Here is a 15,413-nt window from a genome sequence, read left to right on the forward strand (position 1 = left end):
CAGAACCACAGCTATGACACTGCCAATTAGAAATTCATGCAATATACACAGGTATGCACTTGATTTGATTGTGACTAAAACCATATCAAATGTAAAGGTAGTTAAGCATTTGAAGAAAAAAAATTTAGACTTTAGTGTAATTGAGTAATACTATGAATCCAGTAGTCTTCAGTGAAGTCATGTGACATCCCAGCTTCACTTCCTCTGCTGTTGTAGTCTTCAGAAGGAGAATGGCTACAGTTGGGATTTACCCTTTGGCTGCCAAGGACATATCCTACACAGAGTGGCAGGCAAGGGAATAAAACAAGCTCAAATTCATCTGTGGCTGTTTTGCATGTTGAAGTGTTTAAGGGAGCTGTAAAAGCCGCCTGATTATCTCTAAACATTCAGATAGGGTCCTGCAGGGAGATCTATTTAATTGAAACGCTTTTATATTTTACAAAATCATGGCGATTATATTGTGTTTTTATATGCACTAAAAGTGATTTTAATCTATTTTCTTTTGAAAACATAGGGTTGATAAACCGTTGCGCAAATATGATGTAGCATAAAACGTGCAACTTCTATCTCTGTTTTTTTGCTTTTAGGCCAGGAGTGGACACATTATCTACCTCCCTCCCAGCCGCTGTGTATACACGGCCTGCCGGTAGCTTCTTGGATGTAACTGGGCGTGTATACACGCCAAGTTACATCCGCCCGCTGGGGCGCGCGCGCGAGCGGGAAATCCCCGCTATTCGAAAAGAGGCAGCGATGCCCGTTAATATACAAGCGATCAAATTCAGGAGCCAATCTGCCCAGTCCAGGAGCCAGCAGGATCACCCGCAATTATCGTACGATAATCGGCAGGGGCATGGGCACCTTAAGACAGCAACATTGTCGACCTGTGGAGAGGGTAGTGTAAAGCTGCCCACACACCTTACAATTTATCTGCAGATGTTCTATGGTCAGATGGGAAAAGGTGCAGCAGATTCCTCCATCTACACTTAACTGTGTGGATGGGGGAATCTCCCACTGGGCTAATCTGTTGCACTTTTTCCATCTGACCACAGAAAATCTACAGATTGTAAGGTGTGTGGGCACCTTTAAGCTCACCACCCACATTCCAATCTGATTTACCAAAAACTATGTAGTACAAGGGCCTGTATGATTGCATACAAATTGGTTGGATAGTATAGGTAGGTCCTTGTATAAGTAAATCTAAAGTTGATTGTAACATGTATGGTAACCCATTAGATGCGCTAGCAAATTTACTTGGACACGATAACAAATTATATCAAACTCCAGCTAACTGGAGGATCTGTTATATGTATCCAAGAGGTATATTCATATTTTCCCTCAAGATTACCCTACCGGTGATCTAAAATTACAATCAAAATACCTTTTTTTTTTATATATTTTTTTTCTTTGCCATGCTCCAATCCCTCCTGCCTAAAGCATGTAAAATATGTAAGAATACCTGTTTACAAAATTCTTTAGTGTGTGAGTTTTCAGGAAGGTGTGACATAAAAAAAAATCACACTCAAGGTTTTATATACGGTGTGCATAATTATTAGGCAGTGAGTATGTTGACCAAATCACCATTTTTATGCATATTGTCCTCACTCCAAGCTGTATAAGCTTGAAGGCTTATTGGATTTAAGCATATGAGGTGATGTGTACTTGTGTAACGAGGGAGGGTGTGGCCTAATGAGATCATCACCCTATATCAGGGTGTGCATAATATTTTGGCAGCTTATTTTCCTCAGGCAAAATGGGCCAAAAAAAGATTTAAAGAGTACTTTAGTAACCTACCTGTTTATTCCTATTTATACTCCAGTAACTAACCTGTTAAGACTTTAAAGGAGAATTATGAGGCGAGTGATTTTCACTCGGCCTCATAATCTGAGCCGACCAGTGACAATGAAACTGTCTCAGGTCGGCTCAATAGATCTGGAAGTGAGCGAACACATACCGGCGCTTGCTAACTTCTCGATCTATCTGCGCAGAGAGCCGTGACTGTCACTCACGGCTCCATGCAGGGATCCCCCCCCCCCCTCCCCTGTCCGATCCTCCAGTTCTGACTGGCAGAACGGACGGGGCAGGGGGCGGGTATAGCTGGCTCTGCCTCTATATAGGCAGAGCCAGCTGTCACTCACGCAGCTGGGTGGATCCAGATGGTAATGTCGGGATCCATCCCGGCTGCGGCGTCTCAGTGTACCGCAAGCTGTAGCTCGCAGTATACTGAGCTTTGGGTGACGGGAGGACGCTAGTTTGTGTCCTCCCGTTACCGTTAGAAGAACTATGGGGAAAACACTGACCCCATAGTTCTCCTTTTTTAAAATAAAAAAACCTTTTAGTTTTAAAGTCCTCTAAAGTAGCAAGCCAAAAGCAGAGGTGTTAAACAGCAGAAGATTGATGCAATGTGTGCAGGGAGCAATATGGGAACTGCATGCTTTTTTCCTAAAAATATTCTGCAACATAAAGCATAATTAGGCACTAGATAGGTCGCCAGACAATTTGTAGGAAGCTGGCTATTTTCTAGCTGTAGTAGTCCATGTGTAATGAACAATGTGTGGGCAATGTAGATTTGAGGTGTGCAACCCTTGCATCATGATGACCAAGAAGGGGTCACAGAGGGGTAGTGGGCCTTTCCCAACTCTTCTACATGTGACAGAATCAACATACAAACTGCGAAAGTTGACATTTTGACTAAAAATATATTGGAAAATGTTATGAAATGGTGTGTCTTGCAAATTAATAAAACTGTGTTTTCTTTTCTTTCTTGGTGCTAGATGCTGCAGGACTGTGCAAAAGCACGCAGAGAAGTTGAGCTGCATTGGAGAGCGTCTCAGTGTGCACATATTGTAAAGATAATTGATGTCTACGAAAATCTCTACCAGTCTCGAAAATGTCTGCTCATCATTATGGAGTGGTGAGTCTGCTTTTATCAAAGCACTAATATTGCCAGTGTATTTGGAAAATGTAACACATTGCTAAAGGTTTGGTCTAGAGCTGCAGCTAACGATTATTTTAAAAATCGATTAGTTAGCCGATTTATTGAGTTTGATTAATCGGATAAAAAGTAAAATGGCTCCAGTCATGGGACTACTAGTTTGTATTGAGATTGTAGTCCATCACAGGAGCAAGCTTGGAGTGGTGGAAGTAAAAAAGGAAAAAAAAAGTGTGGTGTGCAATATAGTGAAATGGAAAGTGTAAAATTATACAGCAATAAATGCAGAATGGCACCAGCTATAGAGGACTACAAAACCCAGCAATAGTACATTATACAGCACAATACAGAATAACACCAGCTATTGTAGTCCATCACAGGAGCAAGCTTGGAGTGGTGGAAGTAAAAAAGGAAAAAAAAAGTGTGGTGTGCAATATAGTGAAATGGAAAGTGTAAAATTATACAGCAATAAATGCAGAATGGCACCAGCTATAGAGGACTACAAAACCCAGCAATAGTACATTATACAGCACAATACAGAATAACACCAGCTATAGAGGAATACAATAAATCCCAGCAATACTATATTGTACAGCGCAATGCAGAATACCACCAGCTATATAGGAACACAACAAATCCCAGCAATAATATATGATAGCTGGTGGCATTCTGCATTGCGCTGTATAATGTACTATTGCTGGGTTTTGTAGTCCTCAATAGCTAGTGATATTCGGCATTGCTCTATAATGTATTATTGCTGGGATTTGTTGTGCTCCTCTATAGCTGGTGGTATTCTGCATTGCACTGTATAATGTGTTATTTCTGGGATTTGTTGTACTCTACAGCTGGTGGTATTCCACATTGTGCTGTATAATGTATTATTGCTGGGATTTGTAGTCCTCTATACAGCGCAATGCAGAATACCACCAGCTACGTAGTAGTCCCTAGAGCCTTGATCAGGCCGGTTCTGTCACTTGCTGTGGTTTCGCAGATGTTGACTGAGTGGGCTGAAATTTTAAAGAACTGGCAGCGGCACAGGTTCCTCCTTCGTATATGGAATTAGCGAAGCAACTGGTTCAGGGCCTCAAGTACTTTTTGATGCAGCTTTGGATTCAAGTCAGCTGGTCTCTTGCCTGTCTGCCTCCAGAGTGGTCCTTTGACAACTCTTAAGTGCTGGTTCACACCTGGGCGTTTTTCAGCGCTGATCGAAGCGCTGAAAAACGCTCAGCAAGTGAAATACCATCACTTCCTATGGGCATGGTTCCCACCTGGGGTATTTCAGCGTGGAGAAACGCCCTGAAAAACACCCTACGCCCAAACAAGTACAGGAGCTTCTTTTGGGGCGTATTTCCGCGCGTATCCATTGGTATTCCCGAGTGTGGCTCGGGGTTAACAAATCGGTAACCCCGAGCCACACTCGGGAATACAGCGTAGGTCTTACCTTTGTCCGTGATCCCCGCTGTGTCCTCCGGCCGCTGCCGTCTTCCAGGTTCCGTCCCTTGCCAGTGTCCGCAAAGTTTGAAAGGTAAAAAAAAAAAACCGAAAAAAAGATAGAAAATAAGGAAAGAAAGGAAAGAAAAATCATACCGCCAGGGAGGTATAAAAACGAGCGTCCAACGCGTGTTTCACTGAACTAAAAAACGTGCTTAAAACTCGCCTATAGCAACGCCAAGGTGTGAACCCAGTGCTGGTCAGGAGATCTTCCAGACTTTGACTGAAATGGCCTTTGTGGGAGACTGCTGTTTTGGTGTCTCACTGAATGAGATTAAGAAGATATGCAATCTAACATTTAGCCTTAAACATAAAAAAATAAATAAAGAATCTAGATAGTAAAAGGCGGAGGACTGCTGTCTCTGTGCAGTGAAATTTAGGGGGATTATTGGTGAAAGGTCATAATAAAAAAAAAACCCGGTATGTAAAACAATTGTGGCATCTGACCTCCGAGAATAACTGAAGTGTATTAATAGTACCTTCATATCTACAGCAAGATACTCTGAATAGAAGGGTGTTAGTATTTATCACTGCTTGAAGTGCAGGGCCCTTCTACCAAACTTCGGTCACGTGCTTTTTAACTGCAGAAGGGTTAAGGGACTCTGAGGGCTTGTTCACACCAAGTGTGGAGCAGATGCAGAGCAGTTACAGAACGAATCAAAAATTCATCCAATGCATTTTATGGTATTTTGTGCTTTAGTTCACACCACAGCGTTCCGTTCCTGAGCATGTGGAAAAACTGCAGCGTGCCTTATTTTTTCTGCTCTGGAACGCACCAAAACGCATGCAAATGCATCGAATGCATACAAATGCCCTGTAAAGCACTGGACTACACCCAAAGGTCCATTTTAGGCAAAAAAAAAAAAAAAGGGACTGAAACACGTCAAACGCATCAAAATGAACTGCTTATGCAGAAACTCATGCAGATCGGGTCCGGATTTGGTGTGAACAAGCCCTGAAATAGAATTCTGGGGTGGCTTGGTGGAGAGAGGTATCATTTATTCTCTGTGGGGGAAAATGCACTGTTTCCTGGCACCAGGGGTAGATCCGATTTTGAGTCCCACGTCGCATCCGACGGGGTAGCTCAGCACTATGTTTCCATTGTTACATGTATGGTTGAAACTCTGGGCTGCTCCTTGTTTCCGTGACTAGTGAGGAGCATAGCTGCCATGCAGTAGCTGGGTGGGTCATGACTGGGTGCTGGGGAGATCACAAGTGCCCACAGCTTTTGTCATTGCTCTGCTGGAAACCAACAATGAGGAGCAAACATGACTGGGAGCCAAACTGTTGATTTCACCAGGGTGCCCGGTCACACAAACAGGAAGCATTACACATGCATCAGATAAGACTTTGGGGGACAGGAGCTAGCCACAAAAGGACTGCCAAAAGTAATGAAAAATGTTTTGGCACAAGGTAAGCTAGAAGGCCGAATTCTTCCTGAGTTGCAGTTTAGCTTTAAAAGAAATGTTGATGGAAGAGTGCCTGTATTATCATGTTTCACATTTCCAGATATTCAGTAGTGAAGTTATATAGGTCTTTGGTGGATGGGCCTGAAAAAAAAAAAATGTAATTTTGAAGGTCGATGAAATATAGAGATAGTGTTCCAGATATTCTAATAGGGTATTGTATGTATGTCCTGATACCAATACTAATATCGGTATTGGGGCCGATACGAGGCATTTTCGGTAGGGTTGCACTGATGCCCAAATGCTCGCCCAAATGCTCCGATGCCTAGCTCGAGTACTTACGGTATCAGGAAGCCGGGCAGCGCTTCATAACACGCTGCCCGGTTTCCCGATTGGCCGGGAAGCGCCTCCATGCTCTCTCACTTGTGATGAGAGAGCATGGAGCTGACTTCCCGGCCAATCAGGAAGCCGGGCAGCGTGTAATGACAAGCTGCACGGCTTCTTGATTGGTCGGGAAGCTGGCCAATCAGGAAGCTGGCTTCATGCTCACTCGTCTTCATGAGGTAAGGTTACCTTACGTCCAGCCTGTCACCCCCGGGGCCTCTCCAGCCAGAACGTGGCCTTCCTCCCGTACCCTGCCGGAGCTGTCTGGCCGGCCAATTGGGAAGCCGGGCGCGGTGTATTGAGATGACGGGGGAGCATGAAGCCAGCTTCCCGGCCAATCAGAAACAGGGAGTCGCGTCATTACACGGCGCCCGGCTTCCTGATTGGACGGCTCCGGCTGGGTACCGGAGGAAGGCCGCGTTCTCGCTGGTGGGGTGACAGGCTGGACATACCAAGGTAAGAGGGGGCTTTCTTGTTAATCGGGAAGCCAGGTGGTGAGTCTTTACACGCTGCCCGGCTTTCTAAATGGGACTTCCGTTAATTGGTATCGGCGAGTGCCGAAAAAAATTATCGGTACTCGGTACCAAAATACCGGTATCAGTGCATCCCTAATTTTCAGGAGTACTTGTGAAAATGCGCCGATTCTTAAGGCCGATACCAGCCCTTTTATATTTGTAAACAGCAGTGGCTGTCCAAATTCCTGCGCTTGTGGAGCCCTCGGCAGCCTGCTGGGGACATGCAGATAGCTGTCCATGGCAGTGCTTGTCCAGTTCTTTCTCCTCCTTATTGGAGCAGGCACAGTCATGGACAGCCCCTGGGGCAGAACTACTGGCGGTAGAGCCGGAGCAGCTGCCTCAGGGCTAGAAGCTGGGGGTTTCTGCCGCCCACTGACGGGGGAGGACTGGGCCGGGAGAAGGATGGAGGTCGGAGGGCCCAGCAGCGGAGATGGTCGGCTGATGGAGAAGAGGCTGGGTCCCAGCATCGCCGGTCCGGACATGAATGTCGCCCAGGTGAGATCGACAAGGAGCCTGGTGAGAGAAATTCTGCTTTGGGGACATGTATTCGCAGAACACACGTCCCTAAGGCAGAATACCATTCTGCCTTAGGGACATGTGTTGTGCTGTGGGGACATCTGTATTTAGCCCTGGTGAGAAACTGCCCTAAAATCATCAGTCTGTGTTGTTTTAGAAAAATGTCACATGTCCCTTTTAAGAAAAAGTATCGGTAATTGGTATCCGCAAATACTTGTATTTGGACTTAAAGTGGTATCGGGACATCCCTAGGGTATTGTAATTTGTACTGATTTTGTGATTTTTTTTTTTTTCTCTACTTCTCGACTGTGTAGTTTCAAAGGAATTGCATTAAAAAACAAAATCTTTTGTCATGTGTTTGTTTTGTACATTGTGCAGGTTAATGGAATGTTTACAGACATACCCAGAACCCAAACAATGTGATTTTATTTATTTATTTAGGTCAAATTGACTGTAGTAATATGTTATTAGAAAGTTGTTTCATTTTGCCCAGCTTCACTTATAATATTTATTACATACATATTTAAAGGACTTCTTATGTTTAGGCAAAAATCTCCCATGAATACAGTAACTTTTTCAGACGTGTATAGAGCTTTATTATTGAGAATCTCTATTTTGTTAACTCTTGGCTCTTGTTTTAGTCTTGACGGTGGAGAGCTTTTCAGTCGCATTCAAGACAGGGGAGACCAAGCATTTACAGAACGGGGTATGTATAGTTTTTGTTAGTGGTCTGTTTTTATGTGCTTTCAGCTAACGTTTGCTCTACTGCAATTAAACGTTTTTTTTTTTTTTTCTACGTGCTAACATGTATGCTTAACTAAAACTATATATTTTTTCTGGTTTCTGAGAGAGTTGGGAAGCTATTTGTGGGTTTTGTTAACAAGATTTCTCCATCAGTTAATGTCACAGCGACAGCAATTTCACCCTACAGTACAGCAAGTGAAAGAACATCTCTAACAGAAACAAAGACAGAAAGAAATATATATATATAATCATGTATTTTTTTTATAGTATAGAGAAAGCCTTAAAGGAGAATTGAGGCAAGTGATTTTCACTCAGCCTCATAATCTGAGGCGACCTGTGACAATGAAACTGTCACGGGTCAGCTCAGTAGATTGGGAAGTGAGCGAGCACATACCGTCGCTCGCTCACTTCTCGATCTATCCCTGCAGAGGGACTGTCACGGCTCCGTGCAGGGATTCCCCCTCCCCCCTCCCCGATCCTCCAGCGCTGACTGGTGAAACGGACGGGGGAGGGGGCGGGCAAAGCTTGCTCTGCATCTAGATAGGCAGAGCCAGCTGTCAGTCACGCAGCTGGGTGGATCCAGACAGTATTGTCTGTATCCGCCCCGGCTGCGGCGTCTCAGTATAGCTCGCAGTATACTGAGCTTTGGGTCACGGGAGAACGCTAGTTTGTGTCCTCCCATGACCCTTAGGAGAACTATGGGGAAAAGCCCTGACCCCCATAGTTCTCCTTTACCCCATTTATGGCTTTCTATTGATAGTCTCTGTGTCCCTATCTCACGGTAATGGCCGTTTCACCAGATAGGAAGTGAAAGGAAATTGCTAGGAGCAAGCCCCAGCTAGTGGTAAAAGCCTGGTATTGCTTTTAATGCTATAATTGTCTTTCCAGTATTAAAAAGTATAGGGTGAACATACACTTTAAATTGTTGCACCGTCATAATGGGAGTTAGAATCTCCATTTTCAGATTTTTTTTAAAGTGTAAAGAAGTCTTCAATAGAAAAATGTACAACCAATTTATGTCACTGATAACAGCTTCCATATATTATTGCTATTTTGCCTCTTTTTTTCAGAGGCTTCTGATATCATGAAAAGCATCGGAGAGGCCATACAATATTTACATGCAATCAATATTGCCCACAGAGATGTAAAGGTATGTGCTGCAGTACTGGGGGTCTCTATCTTACTAAAAATGTAGGTGGTATATTGAAATTTGCCTTGTAATCTTGATGCTTTTAAGGATTGCCTGAGTATGGATTGCCTGAGTATGGATTGCCTGAGTATGGATTGCCTGAGTATGAATTGCCTGAGTATGGATTGCCTGAGTATGGATTGCCTGAGTATGAATTGCCTGAGTATGGATTGCCTGAGTATGGATTGCCTGAGTATGGATTGCCTGAGTATGGATTGCCTGAGTATGGATTGCCTGAGTATGGATTGCCTGAGTATGGATTGCCTGAGTATGGATTGCCTGAGTATGGATTGCCTGAGTATGGATTGCCTGAGTATGGTCAACTTTTGATCGTGCACTGTACTTGGGCAAAATACTTTTGCTAATACTATTTTTAGCCCAGGATGGGGTAGGGGCGTTCCTGGCAGTTTCACAGTTTAGGGTCCATTTACAGCTCTACATCTTTCTTTTGCTGCAATGTGTTTTTGATGCGTTTTTCCCTTCAGTATAACTAAAAGAGAACTAAGGCCAAACCTTTCTTGGCCGTAGTTCTCTTTAGGATCACAGGAGTACAATTACTAATGTCCTCCTGTGACCCAAAACTCAGCATATAGCAGGCTGTTGCCCGCTATATGCTGAAAGCGCAGAGCCGCGCTGCAGCCGTGAAAGATCGTGCCAATATTGTTGGGATCCATCCTACTGCCTGATTGACAGCTGGCTCTGCCTCTCTAGAGGCAGAGACGGCTGTGCCCTGTCCCTTACCCCGTGTGTCCTTGCAAGGAGCAAAGTAACTTGGGGATGGAAAAATGGTTGTTAATTTTACACGAACATATGCTTTTTGCCCATGTAGCGCAAAGCAACAGGATCAGATTAATACTTAACTGTCCTTTTTGGTTCCTCGCTTCTTTTTTCAGCCGCCAGGAGGTAAGGAAAGCATCCCTGTGTATGCTAAGTTACTTCTGTTTGAGCAGCCCCCCATCCCTGTCTCATCACCAAGCACCAACTCTCACATGTTCCTCTGTATCTAGAAGTACCACGTATCCTTCATTTCTAGCAGCTGAATGGAGTAGCGGGGGAACAAAGTGGTGGGTATATATTGCTAGGACTGGGCAAACATTTGCCTTAGAGACACTGCCACCTTGTCCATTCAGGGGAAAGCAACACTTTGTAAAGGGGCCCCCACGACTCCCCTTATACTCTCCTTAACAGTGCTTCCTTGCTGCTCCTTCCTCCTCTGCAGCCATCAGCAATACCGGGCACTTTTGGGTTTGGAAGAGCATGGGATTTTCTCCCCTGTGACAATGCTCAGGTCTAAGAGGCAATGGCTCAAGCATTGTATCATGACTAGGGTAGAAGGAGAGATTGTTTGTAATGTAGGTGTATGTGGATTGTGGCTGAGGGGGAGGGTCTGGATGGATTAGATGGGGGTTTTGCAGAGACCCACTGTTACTTTGTCTTGCATGGGCAAGGTAAGAGTGTCTCTTTAAAGACAAAATCGCGGACAAAAGACAATAAATACATCTGTTATCACTTATTTGAAATCCTTGCACTCGGATGGCTTTGTTGATCATAGTTCAGGGTAAATATTTGAGACTGTGCAATTTACACAGGCACTGCAAACAGCATGAGATGAGTTCACCTTGCTAGGTAATTATTGCCCTATCCTCAGCAGCCAGTGTGCCTCTCAGATTGCATCCATGTAGTAGAAGTCCAGATAGCCAGCACTTTGTCCACATATAAAAGATCTTTATTAACACATGCCAAGCTAAAACAAGATTATCCCCAGCTGACACATCTCAGCCAATCCTGGCCTTGGTTGTAGCCAAAGCCTCTAGTCCATTAAAGTGACACTAAACTCAGGAGTTAAATCTTTAAAATGCATTCAAGTACCTTAACTTTTAACAAAAATGTATCTTATTTGTAGATCCTCAAATCATTTCTGTATTCATACTGACACTGTCCTTCCTTCTGGAGGGTGGCTACTTTTGTTCCCCATGGTAGCCACAGCTTCAAACTCACTGCCATGGTGGACTAAAGTCTCACATTTAGTTTACTAATTTGTATTGAGATTGTAGTCCATCACAGGAGTGAACTTGGAGCAGTGGCTACTTTACAACACACATGGGGAACAAAAGTAGCCACCCTCCAGAAGGAAGGGCGGTGTCGGTACCAATTCAGAGATGATTTTGAGGATCTTCAGCCGAGTGATACACAAATAAGATTAATTTTTGTTAGAAGAGTACTTGAATGTATTTTAAGATTTAACTCTTGAGTTTACTGTCACTTTAACTCCCTTAAATACCTCCCAAAATCACAGGAGGGATAACCAGAAAACGTGGACCAGATATTTTACAGGTAGGAAACCACAATCTTATGCCAACAATTTATAGAAAAAATATATAAAATACAAAAATTAACAAAATAGCATTTTATAATGATACTATAGGTTATTATAACAACAAAATGTAATCACGGTGTACAAGAGGGACGCCCTCAAGATTAAAAAAAAAACACAATTATCGTTTGGATTTAGATTTACAAATTTAGGTATCCTTATTTGATACTTAAAAATCCATGTTGCCTCTTGACGAAGCAAAAGCCTGCATAGAGCTCCTCCTAAGCCCCTTTTTTTCAATTTTCTGGAAGAAAAAGCAGACCTGTCGCCTCCCATGAGCAATTTGGTAGTGGTTGGGAACATTTGTCTGTCTGGTTAAGGAGGTAAACCGAGACTGCACAATAATGTTCCGCTATTCTAATCTTCCTCAGTCTTCCTGTGCAACCCACATACTGAGTTTCACCCTTGATGCATGCAGTGACATAAACTACATTTGTAGTATTGCTTTTTTGATGGACCACACAATACTTACAGGTATGAAACGCACATTTAAAAGAACCCTTCAGGGTTATCCAGGCAGAAGACCTGTCTCTATTGGTCTGAAAGAGACGAGAAGAAAGTAAAGACTTCAGAGTAGGAGCTTTTCTGCATGAGAACCTATAGCCCCCACATGAAACGGCAAAGAGCTGTTGGTCCACATGTAAAACAGGAAAATGTTACAGGAAACTGGTCACAAACACTACCACTAAATATCGCTGGAAAACAAATTTCTACCTACAAATGTGGAACTTCTCCCACCAACCCATGCAAAGTTTTCCGATTTCCCTTCCTTGATTTTGGCATTTTGCTGAAATGTGTCAACTGGGGATACCCTTCTTTCAGCTTTAGGTGTTAATAAAGATCTTTTATATGGAGGAGTGCTGGCTGTTTGGGCTTTTACACAAGCACTGCGTTTGGGGGCAAAACAATGGCTTTTTTCCCCTCTTTCTTCCTAAAGAAAACTTTTTGGGATTTTAGATGGTTGAAGTGTTATCTTTTTCTGTTGTTTTAAAGACTTTTTAAAGTGTACTTTACATAGATTTACAAAAGGAATACGCTCATATCTTCGAGAATGCTTGCTAAAGGGTGATACCTTTTTTTTCTGTTTCCTGCAGCCAGAAAATCTTTTATACACATCCAAAAGACCAAATACTGTGCTAAAGCTCACAGATTTTGGATTTGCTAAAGAAACAACATCACATAACTCTTTGGCAACACCATGTTACACTCCATATTATGTGGGTGAGTATTTCAGTTTAATGAGTAACACTTTCCTTCCTTTTTTGGGTTTTTATCTTATTACTTTTTTTTAACCTTTTTATTACAGACGTAGTCAGACTTTTACAACACATTTGCCAGATTACAGTCTAAATCCTCATTTGCTTAAAAATCTCTTAATATGCACCAACTGAAGCCAGTTGCACCTAATGAATTGCTATATTGAATAATACCAGACGGAATATATAACAACGTTTTATAAAGCACTTTTTACCTGCAGGATTCCAATCCATGGTTGTTTCCCTTCTCTTTGCTGCTCTTCCTTTTAAATCTGTATCTCTTCTCATGCTGGGCAGAACTTCTGTTTTGCAGCAGACTGCCTTGTCTCTGAAATGGATACATGGTGTCTGTGTGAAGGTTCACAACCTGAGCCAGCACTAAAGGAAGAGGCACTCAGCTGCAAAGGGAAGTTCTCCCCAAGTATGAGAAGACATGAGGATTTAAAAGGAAGAGCAGCAAAGAGAAGGGAAACTACCATAGATTACAGTAAGGCACACATTACAGTATTGGTTTATGTTAAAAAATCTGAGGGTTTAATGTAGAGCTGCAACAGTTAATCGATTTAGTCGATTAAAATCGACGATTGAAAATGTTACCAACGTTTTCGATCGTCGGTTCGTCGGCTATCAATTGATTTCCCTGTTCGGGGCTCTACACGCGGCTATACTATATTGCACACCACACTTTTTTTTTTTTACTTCCACCGCTCCAAGCTTGCTCCCGTGATGGACTACAATCTCAATACAAACTAGTAGTCCATCACTGGAGACTTTTTTTTTTAAAATCGATTAATCGAACTTAATAATCGGCTAACTAATCGATTATGAAAATAATCGTTAGCTGCAGCTCTAGTTTAATGTCACTTTAAGTACACAGCATAGTATGGTTCATGAAGAGGGTAGCACAGAGCACACATAGTGGTTAAATCATAGACAAATAGGAAAGGGATACAGAGGAAAAGCTTGTCGGTGTGGCGACTTTGCAGGAACTGTTGAGATTGAGAGCAAGAGTAGCAGGTAAGGTCAGGAGGAGCTTGATCCTGGCACAGCAAGCTTTCCTCTTCAGTATGCTTTTCAACTACTCCAGGAGTTTGATATACATCTTAAATTTTTTTTTGCTCATGTGTTTTTTCATGTTTGATTTACGGTGTTAAAAACTGACAATGCATTTTACACTATGGCTTTAAACTTTAAAACTTTTTTAATCTCTGTTTTATGTTATGGTGCTTATTTTGTTTTGAGTTAAGAGTTTTATATTAACTTGGTTATACACAGTGCATAAAATATAATTTTATAGTCACATATAGGACTAGTTGTATATTCTTTTAGATTAAATACTTGTCTGAGGGGTTTACAGTAATCCAGCATTGGCTGATAATTGAGATATATAAAGTATTTCTTGCTGCTTTCCTCAAATGGAATCATGGGTGTTCATACAGATCTTCACAGCTGCTCCCCTGCATCAACTTGTCAGCCTTCAGCAGCTGTCAGATGGCCTCCATTTATCTCCATGTCTGTAGTGGTTACCACAAGGCTCAGTTCCACAAGTTATCAGTAAAGTCCACCTTTTAAAATACATGTACACTACTTCATAAAAGAAAAGAGTTTGTAATTTATGATTTTTTGCTTTGGAGATTGCATCCTGTCCGCGCAGAGGTTTGGACATTTAGTAACATGGACAGGAGGAAGAATGAATGGACTTGGGTACTAGGAAAGCAGTTTTGTGCTGGTTTTGTCTCTCAATTTGTAATTTGTATAGCTGTGCCAACATGCAGGGTTACGTGCTTCACCCATGCTGTTCTTGGGTCTGAGATGTTTGTGGATACTGCCATTTTGTTTCCTTTTTTTTTATTCTTTTCCCAATTAACTTGAAAATCTAGCTTTAATTCCCAGTGGCTCGATGAGGCAGAAATGTATGGTTAATGGTGGGTCTAATACTAGGTTTAATGCATAAATACAACCATATATGACTGTTGCAGTAGTAAGACAGGCCATGACTTAAATGTGTTGCCTGGTGGCAGCATGAATACTTCAAATAACATGGCAGATAGGGTAGAAAGCTGATATAGATGCTTTATGTAAATGACTCTGATATGGAGAAATAACTTAAAGATGGTCTCTGTCATCTATTATTTGCAGTCGGTCCCGCACAAATCCTTTAACCTAGCTATTCCCTTTTTTATGCCCCGCTATATTAAAGGCTGCACAATGATCTAAAAGGGATTATGATTTCCCACTTACTTCCTTGTCCCTTGCCAGAAGTAGGGCCATTGAATACTCGCTGAGGGTCATTGAATGGTATGTTTTGGGTTTTTTTTGGCCACATTGGTGGCAGTGACAGATGCAGTTGCCTGAGAGTTTGGCATGTAGTTGGATTGCAAAAGCCTTTTAATAACTCTCCAGATATGGAAAACTAAAAAGTGGACTGTAGCTAGCCACCACATCTGGATCCTGGTAGATTTGGTTTGAAAGGTGTTAAATGATTCACAGTGGGCAATGAAGCAAGCAATGCAGATACTGTACCTTTTAGCTGTTTGGTTGCCAGAGCCATTTATTTATTTTTGTCATGCGTGTTTAAAATTCACATCTTTGCTTTAAACAAACTTCTG

The 15,413-nt window shown here is 42.4% G+C and overlaps 1 protein-coding gene across 1 annotated transcript in view; it reads left to right on the plus strand.

Moving 5' to 3' along the window:
- Window positions 1–15,413, plus strand: part of MAPKAPK2 (mitogen-activated protein kinase-activated protein kinase 2) — a 57,073-nt gene that overhangs the window by 15,269 nt on the left and 26,391 nt on the right. Inside the window, exons 2-5 of the mRNA XM_018564122.1 lie at window positions 2,772–2,911; window positions 7,883–7,947; window positions 9,056–9,135; window positions 12,643–12,769. Of these exons, the coding sequence (XP_018419624.1) occupies window positions 2,772–2,911; window positions 7,883–7,947; window positions 9,056–9,135; window positions 12,643–12,769 (412 nt within the window). The remainder of the gene's footprint in view (window positions 1–2,771; window positions 2,912–7,882; window positions 7,948–9,055; window positions 9,136–12,642; window positions 12,770–15,413) is intronic.

Source organism: Nanorana parkeri, unplaced genomic scaffold, assembly GCF_000935625.1.
Source record: "Nanorana parkeri isolate BGI_ZX_2015 unplaced genomic scaffold, ASM93562v1 scaffold727, whole genome shotgun sequence".
Lineage (NCBI taxonomy): Eukaryota > Metazoa > Chordata > Amphibia > Anura > Dicroglossidae > Nanorana > Nanorana parkeri.